The sequence below is a fragment of the Procambarus clarkii genome, chromosome 29 (genome assembly GCF_040958095.1).
Source record: "Procambarus clarkii isolate CNS0578487 chromosome 29, FALCON_Pclarkii_2.0, whole genome shotgun sequence".
In the NCBI taxonomy this organism is placed as follows: Eukaryota; Metazoa; Arthropoda; class Malacostraca; order Decapoda; family Cambaridae; genus Procambarus; species Procambarus clarkii.
This window is the reverse complement of record NC_091178.1, coordinates 13,313,159-13,331,034: the sequence shown is the minus strand read 5'-3', so window position 1 is coordinate 13,331,034 and position 17,876 is coordinate 13,313,159. Positions and strand designations below refer to the sequence as shown.

The following is a 17,876-nucleotide window of genomic DNA, read 5'->3' as shown; positions in this document are numbered from 1 at the left end:
GTTTCAAAGCTGAATCCTCATTGTGTTATGAATGCAATTGAATTTCCAGATACTGTTTTAAGTTTCTCATTAACAGGAATGGGAAGACTGATAAGTTTATTAAGGTTCTTCCAGGCCAATTATTGATCTTCCCCAGCATGCAACCCTCTACAATTGTCTAACTCCCAGGTATCTTTTTACTGCTAGTTGAACAGAGACAACAGGTGAAAGAAATTGTTATCCAAATGATGACTGTCACACATAAGAAGATGGAGAAACAACAATGGTTTTACCTTATACCTGGTACCTGATACCTGGTTACCTGATACCTGGTACCTGGTATCCTGGGCCATTATCAAGTCATATGATCACATACGACTTGATAATGGTCCAGGACGGACCAAAATGCCATCGTTTCGCCATTTTCTGATGTGTGGTTTGGTCATCATATCTTCAGTCATGTTACTGTGACTCATTGTTGTCCAAATGCTTCTGTACTGCTGTTGGAATTGAACCCGAAATCCTTGCAGCTGGCTGTAACCCAGCTGCACTTATCACTGCACCACATTACCGGCATTTTTAGAGTTCAGACTATCCATGAAAATCAATATTTATACAATTAATTTTTACATCACTTAAAAGTGGTCTGCATTAAATTCTCTCATACACAACTGCAAGTGTTTTGCACTACATCCTTAAGTGGTAAATGACACTTGCTCAATCACTTACTTGACTAAATGAGAACTATTAATATTTGGTGATGACGGTGGAGTAGTATTTTCCCGAGTCTTATCAATATTAAGTCCGGTGGTGGGTGTTGATGCTGCTGGAGGAGAACCAGGAAGTATAACAGCTGCCGGAGCTGTTGCAGGGTCTTCAAGGTCAACTGAAGTTGATGTCACATCACCACTTCCCAACCGAACATCCATTATGAATGGCACAAATGCTTGAGATGATTCATCATCTCCACTGGAAATGTCACATATTACATTGACAATCATGTGTGAAACATTAGTCTGTTAATGCTATACAAGCAACATTTTTGACTAGAACCTATTTAATAATCTATAACCATCCTACTAAATATTGTAATCTAAAGACTGCATTCACTGAACATTAAAAATGTTCCATGATTAAATATGCTTGTATTATATTAGTGTATATACATGTAATTATTCAAAGTACATACCTGGTTACTCAGAAAAACTTTGTAGATAGCGAGTTGCATAATTAAAGCAGATTGTGTAGCTCTATTCCCTGTGGCATTGGATGATGGCCAGTTGTTCTTTTCTAGCATCTCAGGGTTTAGTCCTCTCCTCAATCTACATTGCTTTTGTGTCAAATGTGTTGGCAGACAGCTTCACTTGGTTTCGTCCAATTTCAATGGATAGTGGAAGTGGAACGAGTTTTATTCCAATTCAACATTCCTCATGTGCACATGTTTTGCATTGGTGTGGGTCTAAATGCTGCCTGCATATGTTGCTCTGTTTCAAAACCATGGTCACTTGCAGCAGATGCAAATATGTCTTGACTGGAACCTATGGGAGATTATCTATTTTTCCTCGATACTCCAATTAGTCCTGAGGAAGTTGAGAGCTTTGTGGGCTTTGTAATTCTGCTTGCTCCCCAATGGCCAATTCAGTCCTTCATGCAGAAGATTTATTCAAGTAGTTCCAGGCTCTTCTCTGATCTTCAAGTGTAGAGCTTCTTCTTTCAGGAAAATAAGCCAAGACTGATCTGGAACCACAAAGCGAACCAAAGACAAAATGGTCATTTGGAATCTTAGACAGGGAATGTCTAAGCCAGGAACTAAGCCTAACATTGAGCCAGGAAAGAGTGAGGATAAACTTGAACATTTTAGAATCCTCCTTTTGTCACAGGAAAATTTGGAAGGAAATCCAAATCACCTCAATCATCCCTTGTCCGAAATTCACCAACGACATTGTTGAGTAGACAGCTGGGCAGAATGTCGTAATACTGTACCAGAGAATGGCCAGGGGGATCAATTCCAGGTGAGATTCATCATACCATGACGAGGCTTACCATGAAATAACTACCAGAGTCCAGAATGACTTCAACAAGGTCAACCAGTATTAGTCGGCCAACTATTCTGCCAATCTGAAGAATCAGAGAAACAGGGGTCAGCACTCAAGGAAGTCGATTGTGCATTTGAACCAGTGCAACATCCAGGAGCCCCAAAAACTGCCAGTGTTACTCCAACTCTCAGGTAAGATGACAGAATGGCCTTCAACCGGAATACAAAGTGAAGCGGTTGAAAAGTTGCCCCCCTCAGCTGTAAGCATCAGCTTACACAGATACAAAAATGAACAACAGCAAGGGCAACTAAGCATACTCCTGGAAATTGCTGAACACAACCCATTTGTAGATGAGACAAGTAGCATTGAAATCTGATCCCATATCACGCAGGGGTGGCGAGAATAACTTAAGGCATAGTTTCAGTACCCATAAATATATGCAACACGGCCAGACAAAATCCATAGCACACACACACATATAAAAGAAAAAAAAAGCTCATGCTGTAACAGCACAGAAATTAAATCCTGTGCAGAGAAGACCCGAGACAGACTATCTCAACCAAATGAGACAGGGCCTTGTAATCCACCAATACTAAAGCAAAATGCAAAAGGGTAACCTGAACGTGGAGCTGCTAGGATCCAACATCACCAAACAAGATAGGAGCATACTGCAGCAAGTTTATGAGATCAAAGAGAGTCCTGCTAAGGCAACATTAAGGACTGATGAAACCTCTTTCTCCTTAATAGAAAGAGACATGAATATTGACACTTCCAGAAATGAAGCTGTGGACTATCCCAAGCCAAGACAAGGTTGGGATCTGGTGCCACAAAGAAATAGTAGAATACCCAAAATGAAACAAACTCAGGTACAATTCAAAAGTATGGTCATCACCACACAGCAAGAAAAGCAGCATATCTTGCCTTATCTGCACAGTAGAAAGTCAAGTATGAGAAAACCTGCATAACTAGTATGTATTCGCTTGCAGACTTGGCACCAGTCTTGGTCAAAAGGAAATCAAGGCACTTTCTCAGAACTCTGCAAAAACCTGAAACCTAGAGTATACTTGGAGAGAGTTCTGAAAGTTGTTCAGCTCCCCAAGCCCAGTCTGAGGCCAGGCTTGACTTGTGATAACTTGGACAAACAATCTGTTGCTTGGGGTGGCCTGCAGGCCCACAAATCCACTACAACTCAGTTGTAGTGGATATATCCACTACAACCTCTACTCATGACCAGACCTATTCTGCATTTTTTTACCATCTTTCACTTCAGTATGTTGTTATTTAACTGTGACCATCTTATTGAGACCTGACCATCCAGTATTTTCCATGAATATATTATATGATACCTCTCTCATCTCCTTCCTAAAAAGTAAGTTTTGAGAGCTTTGAGACAGTTCCAATAGTTTAGGTGCTTTGTCGTGTAAATGCATGCCATATATGTGCTCTGTATTCCCTCTATTTCAGAAATCTCTCCTGCCTTGAAAGGGAAAGCGAGTAACGAGCAGTACTCAAGGCTAGAAAGCGCAAGTGATTTGTAAAAAAGGAGTACTGTAGTGGCATCCCAAACTTGAAGGTTTGGGAATGCTACTACATTTGCTTTGAAAACACAAACCAAATGGCCCCTGCAGGACAAAGTCCAAAGATGGCTGGCACTTAACTTGAAGCAGAGGAACTCACTACATCTGATGGACCCAGAGTACTACCAGTTGAACCTTCCATCAGAACTTCAGCAACTAAACTGACCAGAGAAGCTGGGTGTGGGAAGCAGCCGGCTGCCAGTTGGTGGCAATCCGTACTAATGAGTTTTGAGCTCAAGTACATCTCTTATCTCATGCGAATAAATTTCAGTTGTTTGGTAGTTTCGAGGCTTCAAATTCTGTGAATCCTCCAGCTGTCTGTAAAGTTTTGTTGAATTTGAAAGCATTCCTGGTTGGGTGGCAAATTGTCACTCACTCTCTCTGCCACTGTGAGAGGTGCCAAGTGCTGGACCCAGTAGGCCAAACAGAACTCCTTCATCTGATGTGATCCACTAGAATGGGGCAATCTCACAGAGATAGCTCCAGGAAGCCAACAGGAGGATCTCCCTCAGAAATCCCTCTACATCATGAATGGTAACAATTGGAAATGGTGTAGCTATCTTTTAAGCCACTGCTCATCAAAATAGCTATATGATAGGAAAAGAAATATACTACTAAAGCTATATACATAGCATTACAGCTGAGAGTGGTTAGTCAAGTATAAAAGTATAACAATTTGTTTCAGTGTTTATAAATACAATATTACAGGTTTCTCACCTCTTTTCCTTGTAAGTAAGCATAGCCTCAGCAATAGGCAGATGTAATGTTTGCTGTGCTTGTGTGAGGTAGTGATGGACGCGGTTAACAACTTCTTGTACATCAGGCTTTTCCCAGCGTTCTACAACCTCTCTCCATGATTCACTGACAAAAGCTTCACCATAAACAGAGTCTATGGATCCTAAGTACTTTGCTAAACTATTTACACCTGTAAAAAAATTTACATTTTTTTTTCATAAAGGCTATTTATTGAAATAGGAGAAAATATTAAACGTCAAGAAATCTTGAGCGAATGTAATCTGACTGAATATGCATACATTACATTTATTTCCTATAGGTCATAGGAGCAAAAGCAATACATTATTAACAGGGATTATATTAACTTAAATGTATCTTGTGTCTTAGCTCATTTATAGTTTGACAAACGTTTGTTGCCTTACACTTACCAAGAGGAATGATGAGAAATCTAATATGATTTTGGAAGTCTGGTGGCTTGGAAGAGAACTGGTCTACATAGGGCCGTAACACACAACTGATGTATAGATCAGATCCCACCACCACCACCTTCATGGGGCCTGGTGCCTTTAAATTGCTGTTGCAGCTGTGGAGGACAATTACAACCAATATTTGGTTAGAGTAATTCATAGACAATTGCACATAATAATTTGTTCTCATTGTAAACTGATCAATATTGTGTGTGAAATTAGTCAGCAGTCGTGACTCGGTGATGAACTAAGTTTTTTACCTCTTCACCATCACAACTCGTTCAATTTTTACACCATTTTACAAAGACATGAATTCAAAACTAGTAGATGCTCTTGAGTGCTAGTAGACCATTAGCCTCTGACATATATGGAAGCAGTGGCAGGGGGAAGTAAAAATACATTTCCCTTTCCCCATTCAACAGCTCTCTTTCTTTATTACACTTTTACAGTGCCACTTTGACAGTCAGTGCCACTCTGGTTACACTTTTAGTCAGTTCCATTTTGATTACACTCACACAGCAGTGCCACTTTGGTTTTACACATAGTAGTACCATTTTGATTACAAGCACCCTCACACAGCAATGCCACTTAATGGAATACTTAAATTTCTCAACCACCTGATCACTGTATAAGTATACGACTTTCTTTCTTTTTTCCTTTGTGCCTTTGAGTGTTTCCTTCCTTCAGCTGGAAGACGTCTGCACTGTTTCTGTAAGTGGTGATTGTTTCACTTTTACATTAATGCAACCAGATGTTTTAAACAATTCTACAAGTCTACAAATGAATTTGAGGTATACAAACTAATTTAGGAGTACTGTATCCTGCATGTTGCCATCTGCTCAAAACTGTCTTGGTTTTGAGCAGATGGTCAACACCAGACCGATCGTCTGGTGTTGACAATGGCCTTGATCGGCCGAAACGTTCATCTTTCTTTTCCATTTCTCTGTGGATTTTCCGCATACAAATGATCAGTGTTTTGTGATCATGTGGAATGAAGTACAGTATACTGGACAATATGAGAGATTTAAATGAAATGGATTAGCTTCACTAACCATTGTATTTTTAGGTCATCATCTTGCATGCACTAAAAAATTATACTTACAATTTCTGCAATTTATTTACTAGATGAGAGATAGTAGCCCTAACATCAGCTAAGGCCATAGTTGTAATAACACGATGTCCGTGTTCCGTGAGATGTGCAGCCAGTAGTGCACCATGGGAGTCTCCAGTGTTTACAAGGACGACATGGTCAGGAAGTTGTACGTCTTCCAGTGGTAGTACGCGTGCCAGCTGTTCCAACAAAACCTTTCTCGGCTGAAAATTCACATATGGTATTCAAGCATTGTTTAATTATAGTATTTGTCAATTGGTTTAATAATTTGAAAGGTGGTTTCCAATTTTAATTAAAAAAAAATAAAGTTATTTATGTACTACTTTCAATAATATCTTACCATGTACCATAGATATCCCCACATTCAAACATCTTTCACCAAAAGACTTATTCATCTGAACATACATTAATCTCCAATACAAAATATATTACAGAACATATTTCTTACAATTTAAAAACAATTTCCTCCAAGTATAAAGTATTTTTAAACATTTTCACCAGATAAAGATTCATCTCCATCATGGTGTATGGGGGGGTGGGGGCAGGAAATCAAGCATATCAGTTCAGAATAGAGCAAATATAATAAAGAATTATACAAACATCAAAAAATGGCCCCCCCATATCTATTTGCCAGTTTCTACACTATTTCCTGCAGCATCACACATAACCACTATTGCCAGTCTCCAGTAATATACCCAAAGCAGCACCCATTGCTTTACCCACCCAAGTGTGAAATGCTTTCACCGTGCAAATTATATAAACAAAAACAAAAAGTGTCCAGGTATTTTGTTAAAAGAATTTATAGTTTGTTAATTTGAATGACACACGTAAGGGATAAAATAAAAACAGACATATGAAACACACAGCAAAAACACAAGGAGAATACTAGTAAGGGCAGTATTCTCCATGTAAATGTTATTCTGATGGATGTTCAAAATATTCAGTAAAGAACATTTCAAACTAGATGCCAGTATTGAGTCTACAAGCAGGTGACATAAGACAAAATAGAACACTGTACACATTACACATTAAGTGCTTGCAATTAATGCTCATTGCAAAGGAATAGGTAATTATTGAAAATTTAAAGGGGAATGTATGTGCAATTAATGTAGCCCTTTATGCTTTAAAACCAATTTACTATACATTTGCATATATAATTGATCAGAGAAGCTAATGATGTTAGAAAAAATTTGTATTTTAGGTTGAGATTTAGGCCTTGAGTTTGGATATTCCCTGCCACATTTTCCCTGGAATTTACTCTGCTAATTGGTTTACATTAAAGTTACAATAACTGTTGGGTACACAGAAGAGCACAGACTTAAGTAGCAGTCTCTAGTTATCCCAATATAACAGGGGTTACAACCCATATCCTCTCATCTGTGAGGTAAATGTGCTAACCACTATACCTTATAAGAACATAAGAACAAAGGTAACTGCAGAAGGCCTATTGGCCCATACGAGGCAGCTCCTATCTATAACCACCCAATCCCACTCATATACTTGTCCAACCCGCGCTTGAAACAATTGAGGGACCCCACCTCCACCACGTTACACGGCAATTGGTTCCACAAATCAGCAACCCTGTTACTGAACCAGTATTTACCCAAGTCTTTCCTAAATCTAAACTTATCCAATTTATACCCATTGTTATCAGGCTGCTCTGCAAGACTAACTTTGTAAAATAGCAGATTATATATTTCCTCCACACAATACGGTCCTTGTTTTAGTATTAAAGATTTTTGGCCTGCATTTTAAAAAGCCATTAAATTACTTCTACATAAAACTCAATTAGCATTAGGTAACACATTACATATGAAGGAATATAACCAAAATTCCTCATACATTATCAATATCAGCTTTAAACATGATACAATATGTCCAGTCTTACATATGATATATTCCTGTCCCTGAAGCCATATGTCCAAAAAATAAAAGGTAATTTTATGAACTGACTTTAAATGTATGATTTGTTATTCATGTTTCAGCAAATAGGTTACTATATAGTTTGTTGTGATGAGTGCTAACACTGATTTTAGTCCATTCCATTTATTTATAACCAATTCCTAAAAAGTTTTTTCTGACATCTCTATCATTTATTTGTGTCTCCAGTTTCCATCAACATTCCAGCATTCTGCTGATACTTTCCTTGAACATTGCTTCTTTACCTGGTCAGTCCCCTTTAGAATCTTGAATGTGGTTATCGTGTCTTCCATCTTTCTACCAGCATGATAAGGTCCAACTCCTTCAGTTTTTCTTCATAGTCTAGTCCAGTTGGTTCAAGAATGAGTATTGTTGCATATCTTTGAACCTTTTCTAATTTTGTTAAGTGTTTCTTTATGGCCAGGCTCGGGGAGTAGAAGAACTCCCGAAACCCTCTCCAGGTATGTGGGTGTTCCATTACCAGACAGTTAGGAACACACCGATACTGTATTTTCATATAAAGAAGTTAAATTTGCTGTGCACAGATTTGTTTTGAATGAAATTCCAAGAAATGCATCCCTCATCAGATTGATATCTGGCGTTATTTGCAAGAGTAATTACTATCTATAGTAATTAAACCTAAAACAGTATTACTCACACTAGAATCCACATTGGCACTGGAGTTAGAGCGCTCAACAACCATCTTTTCTTGACGAGGTGTTGATCCTCCTGTAGATGATATACTTTTCCGTTCTTTTAATGACATATTACTGCGATCTCTGTTAAACAGTTTATTCTTGTTACTGTAAAAAAAAAATCACAGAACTTTATAATGTGCTGAAATATTTAAACCATGCAAATAAAATTACAGTATTACAAAATCACTTTATAACATATTAAATGAGCTACAAGTCCTCTAAATACATATTATGTTATGTCTTGCTCTCTCCTGAAACTGAGAGGTAGATGCTGATTACTTCCAAATCATTCAGTGTTCAAGACTTAAAACAGTGTTTAAAAAAAATGAATTATTATTATGTAGTCTTAGGAAGCAGTGGGTTGGTACTGTGGATGACTGTTCAAATGTGATAGCATTTATTTATATAATGATACTTTAAGTATTTTGAATTGTGAATGATGCGATAAATGAATGAGTGATATATCAAAGGTTTCATTATATAATATCCATAGCCTTCTTTTACAATGTTATTGACTTTTTATCCATGGGCTGATGCCTTCCCCTGCTATGAATGTGGTAAATGGGGTAATAATAACAAATGTGTGTATTGTATGTATGTACAGTATTTAAATACTGTAGCTGTATTATCACATATGTGGTAAGGTTACTATAAATTTTCATTTGAATATACTGTAGTACTGAAATGTATATTCCCCCTCTAAGTACAGTACTGCACTTCTGAAATATTGAATTGCTGGATTTTCTTGGCATTTTAACTTGGGACAGTCTTGGTTTGCACAAATAGGTTCTGCATGGCAGAGCACCTTAGATGGTTGGAAGTCATATTAAACCTCCGACTTAAACCTGCGGCCAGCACAGTCAGGTCACAGTAGGTTCTAGGTTCAATTTTCATGGCAGGACATTTTCATGGCATTTGGGCAATGCTCCTTTCACCTGATGCCTCTGTTCACCTATGAGTAAATAGGTATAACAAAATTAGATAGCTGTTGTGGGTTGTATCCTGGAGAAGGTCAGTAGATGGACTAAAACCTCAATTCTCTTAATATGCTTCCTGTCCTCAGGTATGGAAAACCAAATGTGAAAATGTAAACCTTAAAACTATACAATGCCTTCTTCTCAGAGTTTATGCTTTTCCATTCCATGAAAGTGAAAAAAAGGGTAATGATATAGTACTTATGAATGCATTAGCATTTAAATCGCTGTACTATCATGATACAGACTATGAACCGAACAAAACCAAAATGCCCAGAGGTAGGCTAAGAAACTTAACAGGCAGAAGAGCCTGGCATTCAATACACCCGGGAGGCTCTCAGAACCCAACCCAGAAACAACCCAGTACACAGCTTGGTAACAGCAGGGAGCATTAAGAAACATGGCCCAAGAACATCCTGACATAACATTCTGAGAACACCCTGGAACACTGCCCAGGAACATCCGGGTACACATAGACGGCCATTCTCACAACCACCAGTGTTATGAGGTGCAGTGCCTCTTGTCATTTCTCAAGTCTGCCAGTCATGTCATGAATATGTTAGACCTCACCGTTTGTAAATTAGTAAATATTACATACTGTGTTGAGGCAGAAGCAACTGAATAAAGTCTATATCTCATGGCTGGAATGTGTAGCAAAGTATATTGGCAAGATGGCGATGGCCCAAAGTTTTTCCTCCAATTGTGAGGTAATGGATATCATGAATGGCTGAACAAATTGGGAGGGAGGATGTGAGAGATAGGAGATGCATGAGAGAGAGGTGTGGTGGCAGCCAGGTTCCGCGTTTATTGCGTGGCAGAAATTGTTTCCCTCGTTTTTAGATTGATCTTCGATCCCCAAGCTTCCATCATCTTACAGAAAGCCAGATTTTGGTCATGGCTTCTGGTAGGTTTGGGTTGATCTCAGAGGTCTGGTGTGATTCCATAAGGTTTAGCAGGCCAAGCTATGGACAGGCCATTCCATAAATAAATATGGAATATAGTACAGTGAAAATGGAGTGTTGCAATAGAATGAATGCTGTGCTACAGCAGTAAAAATGCAAAATACTGCAGTAGTATGAATGTGGCTACAGAAAAGAATGATCAATAGTAGGAGGGCCAAGGGTTTTACCATTCCCACATTTGTGTTTTCATGAATGTTTGGGGCTTACCAACCAAAGCAGGAAAAATTTCTTAATCTATAATTTTACGAAACAAACATTATTTACATTGGCCAATCAATTTGAAATATGCAATATGCTTAAATTTCAAGGCAAACAATGAAATGTTTTTGTTATACAATATTTTGAATTATGAATGTAATTAAGTGGTCTGAATAGAAAATATTTACATTTAAGTATATTATACAACTGAATTATCATATATTTAACAAATTAATTGAGCCCAAGTAATTCTAAACAGCAGTCTGAAAACTGAACTGCCTTAAATTATCTCAAGTAGTTTGAATAATCTCAAATAACCTTAGAAATCAAATAAACTTTATTAATTATTTTGCCCACAGAACCATTTTTCACTGTTAAACATTCATTAATCAATTTGTTAAATATCTACAGAGATTATTGCAATCCTGCATGGAATCTGAACTAACATTGGGTTCATCCAAATTTACTGTCCTTTCAACTAGAGTTCACTGATCATCTAGGATAATAGGGTTTGCACAAATATTCCACTTTATCATTAACAACTTAAATTTCACAAAAGCCTGAGTTCTTCATTCAGGAAATCCCACCTTTTATTCTTGTCTTCTCTGGGTGGGGAAGAAGCCAAGCACTGGGGATCAGAATGCTCTTGGTCCGTCCAGTTCTCCATGTGATCACTGTCTGCTCTTTTGCTACTTTCGTCACTTAATCTGTCTGCGCCCGCTTTGTCTGCTGGAGTGTGAATATGATTTTAGAGCAAAATTCACAGACAAAATCATTTTTGTAATAATGTATATTTCTGTACATCAAATAAACTGTGTTAGGATGAAGAACCTGAATATCATTTCAGGGAAGAGATCTCATATTTTGTTAATGTAAATTAAATATCTAATCATCCAGAACATTGCTATGTAAAGCACCTAATTAAATCATATATGCCACAAAACAAATTGTAAATAGACAGTATTAAAAACAGGCTTGTTTCACTGTTAAAAACACTAATAACTTTTTGTATATATCGTGAAAGAACACAGAAAAGTACATAATGATCCTGTATTTCCCAATTAATAAAATATAACTCTGAATTGCTTCCATACACTAATGTAAATTACTATTTAAATAAACCTGATATATTGTATTAGTATAACGCTTCATCATCCACAACTAAGAAGGAAAATCAGTCCATCTAAACCAGCCATGGGTGTCATAATTAATGTCATATCCATATTTAATGAAGGGAGAAATTTACAGAATCTTCAATAAATACCCCTACCTACCTCAAGTGCCAAGATTCAATTACATTGCTCAGAATATTTGATAAAGCTTGCCAAATCTTCAATTGGATATCAAGAAAAGTAAAAATAATTAGTTCCATATATAACAAGAACTGACCCACTACATATGCCATGTACTAGCTGACTAAAATACTGTGCTAAACACCACATCCAGGTACAATACATTTAAATATTTAAAACAAAACATATGAAAGCACATAAAACTGCATTCAAATTGTTACATCCAAGCTTCATTCCAGGACATATTCCTACCTTCTAACTTTCTAAGTACTGCAGTAAATCATATCTACATCATGCACTACAAACACTACCTCATGTAACTACAAGGTATGTATTCAAGTGCTCAATTCATTTACATATTGCATAAAACAGGGTATTCACTATACTATACAGTACTCTACCTGTAAGTTTCAAAATTGATAGCAGTATCATTTCTAGGTGCTTTAGTCATACTAAATCTTCCACCAAGAATCAATATGAACTAAAAAAATATTCATGAAATCCACATTACAATTTTTTATCACACTTGTTAAGCAGTTTCCTTAGCATGAAACTTATGTTTCCTAATTTCTCATGGAAGTTTGGCAATTATATAGAAAGTCCCAAGTAAACCTGTTCTTGAGTCTTTAATCATAACCACACAGAGCATGAGATATGAAAACATATCTTCCTCATTTGGTGGAATATTTATGAGCCTGTGAGGATATGGTTATACACTCTGATAACTAGCTCAAACTTTCACTAACTTTACTTTTTGGAAAGATTCAAACTTGAAACCAATGAATTCCTAATACTATACAAGTACAATATTTCATCACTGTACCTTAAGTTTATAAAATACTCAAATTCAATGTTTATCATAAATTAACTTTTATGTTAAAATTTTTAACTCAGAGCTTGAACATAAAATCTTGCTCCAGTAAAAACCACATACAGTGGAACCTCGGCTTACGAATGGCCCTATTTACAAATTTTTGGGGTTATGAGCTCAATTTCTTTGTAAAATTTGATTCAGTTTACAAGCTTTGCTTCGAGTTGCGAGTTTCTTGATACACGTATGGGTCGACCGAGTGCGTAGTTCCTGGCAGAATGGGCGACTGCGCCTATGTTTAACAGTGCCTCCAGCAGAGTGACGATCGGGATTGAATTTTTTGTAAAGAATTTAATTTTTTTCAGATTTTTTGGTTTCTAACCATAAAAGTAATTATTATATACCATGCCATGGGTCCCAAGAAAGTCAGTGGTAAGGTTCAACCCATGAAAACACATGTGAGGAGGACCATAGAGGATAAACAAGTATCTATGGTAAGGTTTTTAGTGAGACAAATAAGCAGTGAGCCTCAACCAGGTCCCAGTGGGATGCAGGCAAAACATAGGAGAGAGAGAGAGAGTACCCCAGAGAAGTCATCACTGCCTGATGTTATAATGGAAGGGAACTCCCCTTCCAAATACTAACACCTCTTCTCCTTTCCCTCTCCTCACCATCTTCCATACGCCAACAAGTGATCAATAAAGGTAAGTTATAACTTGTACATACTATAGTACAAAGTATTTGTGTTTATTATATATGAAATGTATTTTGAAGTTATTATTTTTGGAAGCGTGGAATGGATTAATTACACTTACACTATTTCTTATGGTAAAATTCGTTTCGGGTTACGAGCTGTCTCTAGGAACAGATTAAATTCGCAAATGAAGGTACCACTATACTACACATTATATAATCAATGATGCAATGATCTGTACTATATTGGCATATTCTAATAGCAAATGTAAAGTATTATAAATAAGTTCACTTATTCACGCACTAATGGTTGAAAATAGGCTATTTGTTTGGTTGCTGATACCATGGAAAGAAAAGCTCATGGAATAATTTATTTAAGAAAATGCTGTACTGCAAGTCAGAGAGCGAAATATTAAAAATTATTATCTCACACTGCACTTGGCACAAAAACAATACAAGATTCAGAGGTAGCATGGTTTCGTAAATTCTTTCAATATCGAGTTATAGCCACCTCAGAGTTTCCTACTGTCATACCTGACTTAAAATATAAAAACTGAATATGTTTTTTAATCACAGTCATTCAAAGAAGGTATTCCTGGCTCCAAACAAAACAAACAAGATTTGTCATATTCTTAAAACAAAATATTCTCTTCACCCATAACATAACATACACATACAATATTAAACTTGATATACACACACAAAATAAAAAATATCAATAAAAAGTTGTTGACTGGGATACACTGAACTATAACGAAAGGAAATTGAATTTGATTATCGTATATAAGCCCTGTTAATTTCAATTCAGCAAACGAGGCTTTCTCAGAATATCACATGGAAACAAAATAAACAAAAATTATAAATTAATCATGGCTTTGCAAGAATATATCATTTGATTACAAAAATCTGTACTTACACCACCTATTGTACCTTCTCGACTAAATATAAAAAAACAGCGTTGAATGTAATGAAACGCCATTTTCTGGGTGAGCCCCGGAGGCTCCCTGGAGCTACCGAACTGATATACGCTATATTATTCTGGGGCATCAGTCAATGGAGTTCTGCCTACCGGGGACCATGAGCCAGAACCTGGCCCCCTAAGAGAGGCACAGGGAGCAATGATCTATGGAAACCCCCCATATGTTTGGGAACATTTCATGTCTGCCATTGACCAGGGTTACGCACCCAGAAAGGTAGGCATAACAAAACAAACCCCACCCAGTAAGAAATTGGAACTGAAGACCATACTGAGATACAGAACTCTCCCAAATTATTTGGGGAAGAATTAAGCTATGAAATCAGTTTAGGGGAGCTCAACATCCCAATCCAAGAAGACAGAAGGACTTTCTGTCTTATGCTGAGCTCCCCTAAACTGATTTCATAGCTTAATTCTATTTCAGATTGCTATCTATTACAGCCTTGTTGTAAACTTCTGAACTTCCTCAATCTTCTTATTGAGCTTCACAGGGTGATGACTCCATGTCAGTGCTGCATATTTCAGAATTAGTCTAATGATGGCTGTGTATATTGTCCTGAAGGACTCTGTTAAAATTTTTAAAAGACATCTTAATGTTTAGCGGTTAAGCAGATGCCAACAATGTTATGCATTTTATGGACATGTTCAGTATTAGTGACTGCGTTATATCCATGCCAATTTTTGTTTTCCTATTCTTGCAAAATACCTTCCTGACTACCTCCTTCTCCCCACCTTCTCCCCTTCTGTTGTCTCCCCACACAACACATATTATTAAACTTATTATGTAAACTAATTAAACAAATACTAATTACATAGAGCCTAAAAAATGTACAGCAAGTAAGAGGCCCCATCGAGCTGCTCAAAGCCCTAAGCACCAAGTTAATTTGTATTTGCCTAGCACGGGTACTGACTAAGTTTCAAATCTTCCATAGAAGGTGGATTCAAGGAAGAAACATGATATTTACAGTATTTACAAATAATTTGTTTTGTATCAGTTGTTGATGTATTTAATTAAGAAGTAATTCCACTAATCTTTAAATTTTTTTAACTCTTACTGAAAATCATACTGTCTACACAAAGGGTATGATGCAACAAGATACAGCAGGCATATATATATATATACAATTAATAGGTCACAGAGGGGGTTAAACAATTTAGGGGAGGATATAGACAATGATATTAATTTAATAATCAAGTTGACTTATTACACTGAGCTTATTATCAATCCAAATACTATATTTACAGCTTTCTCTATTTGCTTTAATTGCTTTTGATTTTGGGTACAATAAATGGATGTCTGTAAAAATCTTTCACATAGCAAGATATGCTAATAAGCTCAATGTAACTTATAACTCCAAGCAACACACACTAACATAATCAGCCAAAACAGAACAGCCCAAGACAACCTTTAATACCACGAGGACATAACGCACCTGGTACCTTCAATCGTAGGTAAGTACCCCCTGTATTAACATAAGAAAATTAGCTTCTTTTGCTTGCAATAGAAATCTGGTAAAGGTTGTTTTAATATAAAAAGTTAAAGAGCAGAATTTTACAGTTCCATTCATTTGTTTTTAATCAGTTACTAGATTACGATGCAAGACTGTTTATGTTATTTGAGAATCTAGTTTAGATGAAGGATGACAATGTCTTTGAAGGTAAATATTACCTACAAATAATTTAAGACTGCTCAAATGAGATAACGTTAAACAAAACTGAAGTATTCTGTATTGTATTATGTAAAGGACTAGTGAACGGAAGAATACTGCAAAAAAAATAAAAGTAAAAATAAAGATCAATAGTAGCTATGAGCTTGATAGCACTGCATGGAAATGATCATTTGAAATAAAAATAAAGAAGTATTGTATTTATGGGTATGATACTCCTGAATACTATAAATTGCTGTAATAAATATTATTAATTGCCTGTAAATACTGTAATACTACATGAAGTCTATCCAAGATATGGATCAATGAGAAATAGTAACTGTTACAAAAACCAGCAATGAACACTCTTAATCTAAGCAATAATTACCAATTAAAAACCTTTGTCCAAAATATATTAATAACACAAAGTATACAGCAGAAATTGAGAGATAAAGCATAAAAGACTTAGCACTGTATTAGTGTATCATGTTATGCTGTCATACACAATAAAATTTATCTAATACAATAGTGATGATGACAAGTTTCTCAAAACCCAGCTCATCAAGCTGTTGGTGGTATCCAGGCCTCCTTTAACTAAGTCTGGATGAAGACTGGGCCATGGAAGAAGTGATCTCTAAGCCATTAATGTGAAGACTTAAGGAGGTAAATTGAATATTTGAGCCATTGATGGTTGTATATAGTATTCATCGTTACTAATTATGTAAGTGTAGGTACAGGATGAGAGCTATGCTCGTGGTGTCCTGTCTTCCCAGCACTCTTTGTCATATAACACTTTGAAACTACTGATGGTTTTGGCCCCTATCACCTTCTAACCTAACTTGTTCAAACCGTCTACCACTCTGTTTGCGAAAGTGAATTTTCTTATACTAGTATTTCTTTGGCAGCTTTTAGCTAGTTAGTTTAAATCTATGACCTCTTGTTTTTGAAGTTCCAGGTCTCAGGAATTCTTCCCTATTAATTTTAGCAATTCCTGTTACTATTTTGTAAATAGTAATCATATCGCTTCTTTTTCTTCTAACTTCTAGATTTGGCATATTTAATGCCTCTTACCTCTTCTTGTAGCTCTTGTCCTTCAGTTCTGGGAGCCATTTAGTTGCATGTCTCTGCACTTTTTCCAGTCTGTTGATGTGCTTTTTAAGATATGGGCACCATACACCCGCTGCATATTCCAGTTTTGGTCTAACAAAAGTCGTGAACAATTTCTTTAGTATTTCACTATCCAAGTGTTTAAAAGCAATTTTCAAAGTAGAAACTGTGGCATAGGCTACAATTTCAAGTGTAACATAGGCTCCTTGCATGATGTTCTTTATGTAGTCCTCGGGTGATAGTTTTCTATCTAGAATCACCCCTAGATCTCTGACTTTAACAGAATTCTCACGTAATTTATAGGTTGGTGGGATCTATGTTCTCTTATTCCACATTCCATAATATGGCATTTATTCACATTAAATTCCATTTGCCAAGTGGTGCTCCATACACTTATTTTATCCAGGTCTTCTTGAAAAGCATGACAATCATTTACGTTTCTTATCTTACCTAGTATCTTAGCATCATCAGCAAACTTGTTCATATAATTCTATACTCCATCTGGTAGATCTTTTATGTTGCCAATGAACAGTACCGGTGCAAGAACTGAACCCTGTGGTACTCAACTTCTGACATTTCTCCAGTCCAATACATTGACTCTGATTACTGCCCTAATACTGCTTCTTTCCATGTTAAGAAGCCTATCATCACTCCTCCAATATATTCCAGTTTCCAGAACAACCTCTTATGTGGA

At 36.5% G+C, this 17,876-nt stretch overlaps 1 protein-coding gene across 8 annotated transcripts in view; it reads right to left on the bottom strand.

The window, feature by feature from the left end:
- KrT95D (phosphofurin acidic cluster sorting protein KrT95D) overlaps positions 1-17,876 on the bottom strand; it is a 399,429-nt gene that overhangs the window by 12,636 nt on the left and 368,917 nt on the right. For 2 of the 8 annotated variants that reach the window (XM_069333512.1, XM_045753502.2), the window contains 7 exons: positions 15,836-15,892; positions 11,245-11,386; positions 8,484-8,628; positions 5,897-6,108; positions 4,756-4,910; positions 4,310-4,517; positions 709-948 (listed from right to left, as the gene is read on the bottom strand). In XM_069333512.1, coding sequence (XP_069189613.1) covers positions 709-948; positions 4,310-4,517; positions 4,756-4,910; positions 5,897-6,108; positions 8,484-8,628; positions 11,245-11,386; positions 15,836-15,892 — 1,159 coding nt within the window. Of the gene's footprint in view, positions 1-708; positions 949-1,169; positions 1,717-4,309; positions 4,518-4,755; positions 4,911-5,896; positions 6,109-8,483; positions 8,629-11,244; positions 11,387-15,835; positions 15,893-17,876 lie in introns of those variants that run through there. The other 6 variants (XM_069333513.1, XM_045753504.2, XM_069333514.1 and 3 more) reach the window with 4 other exon arrangements.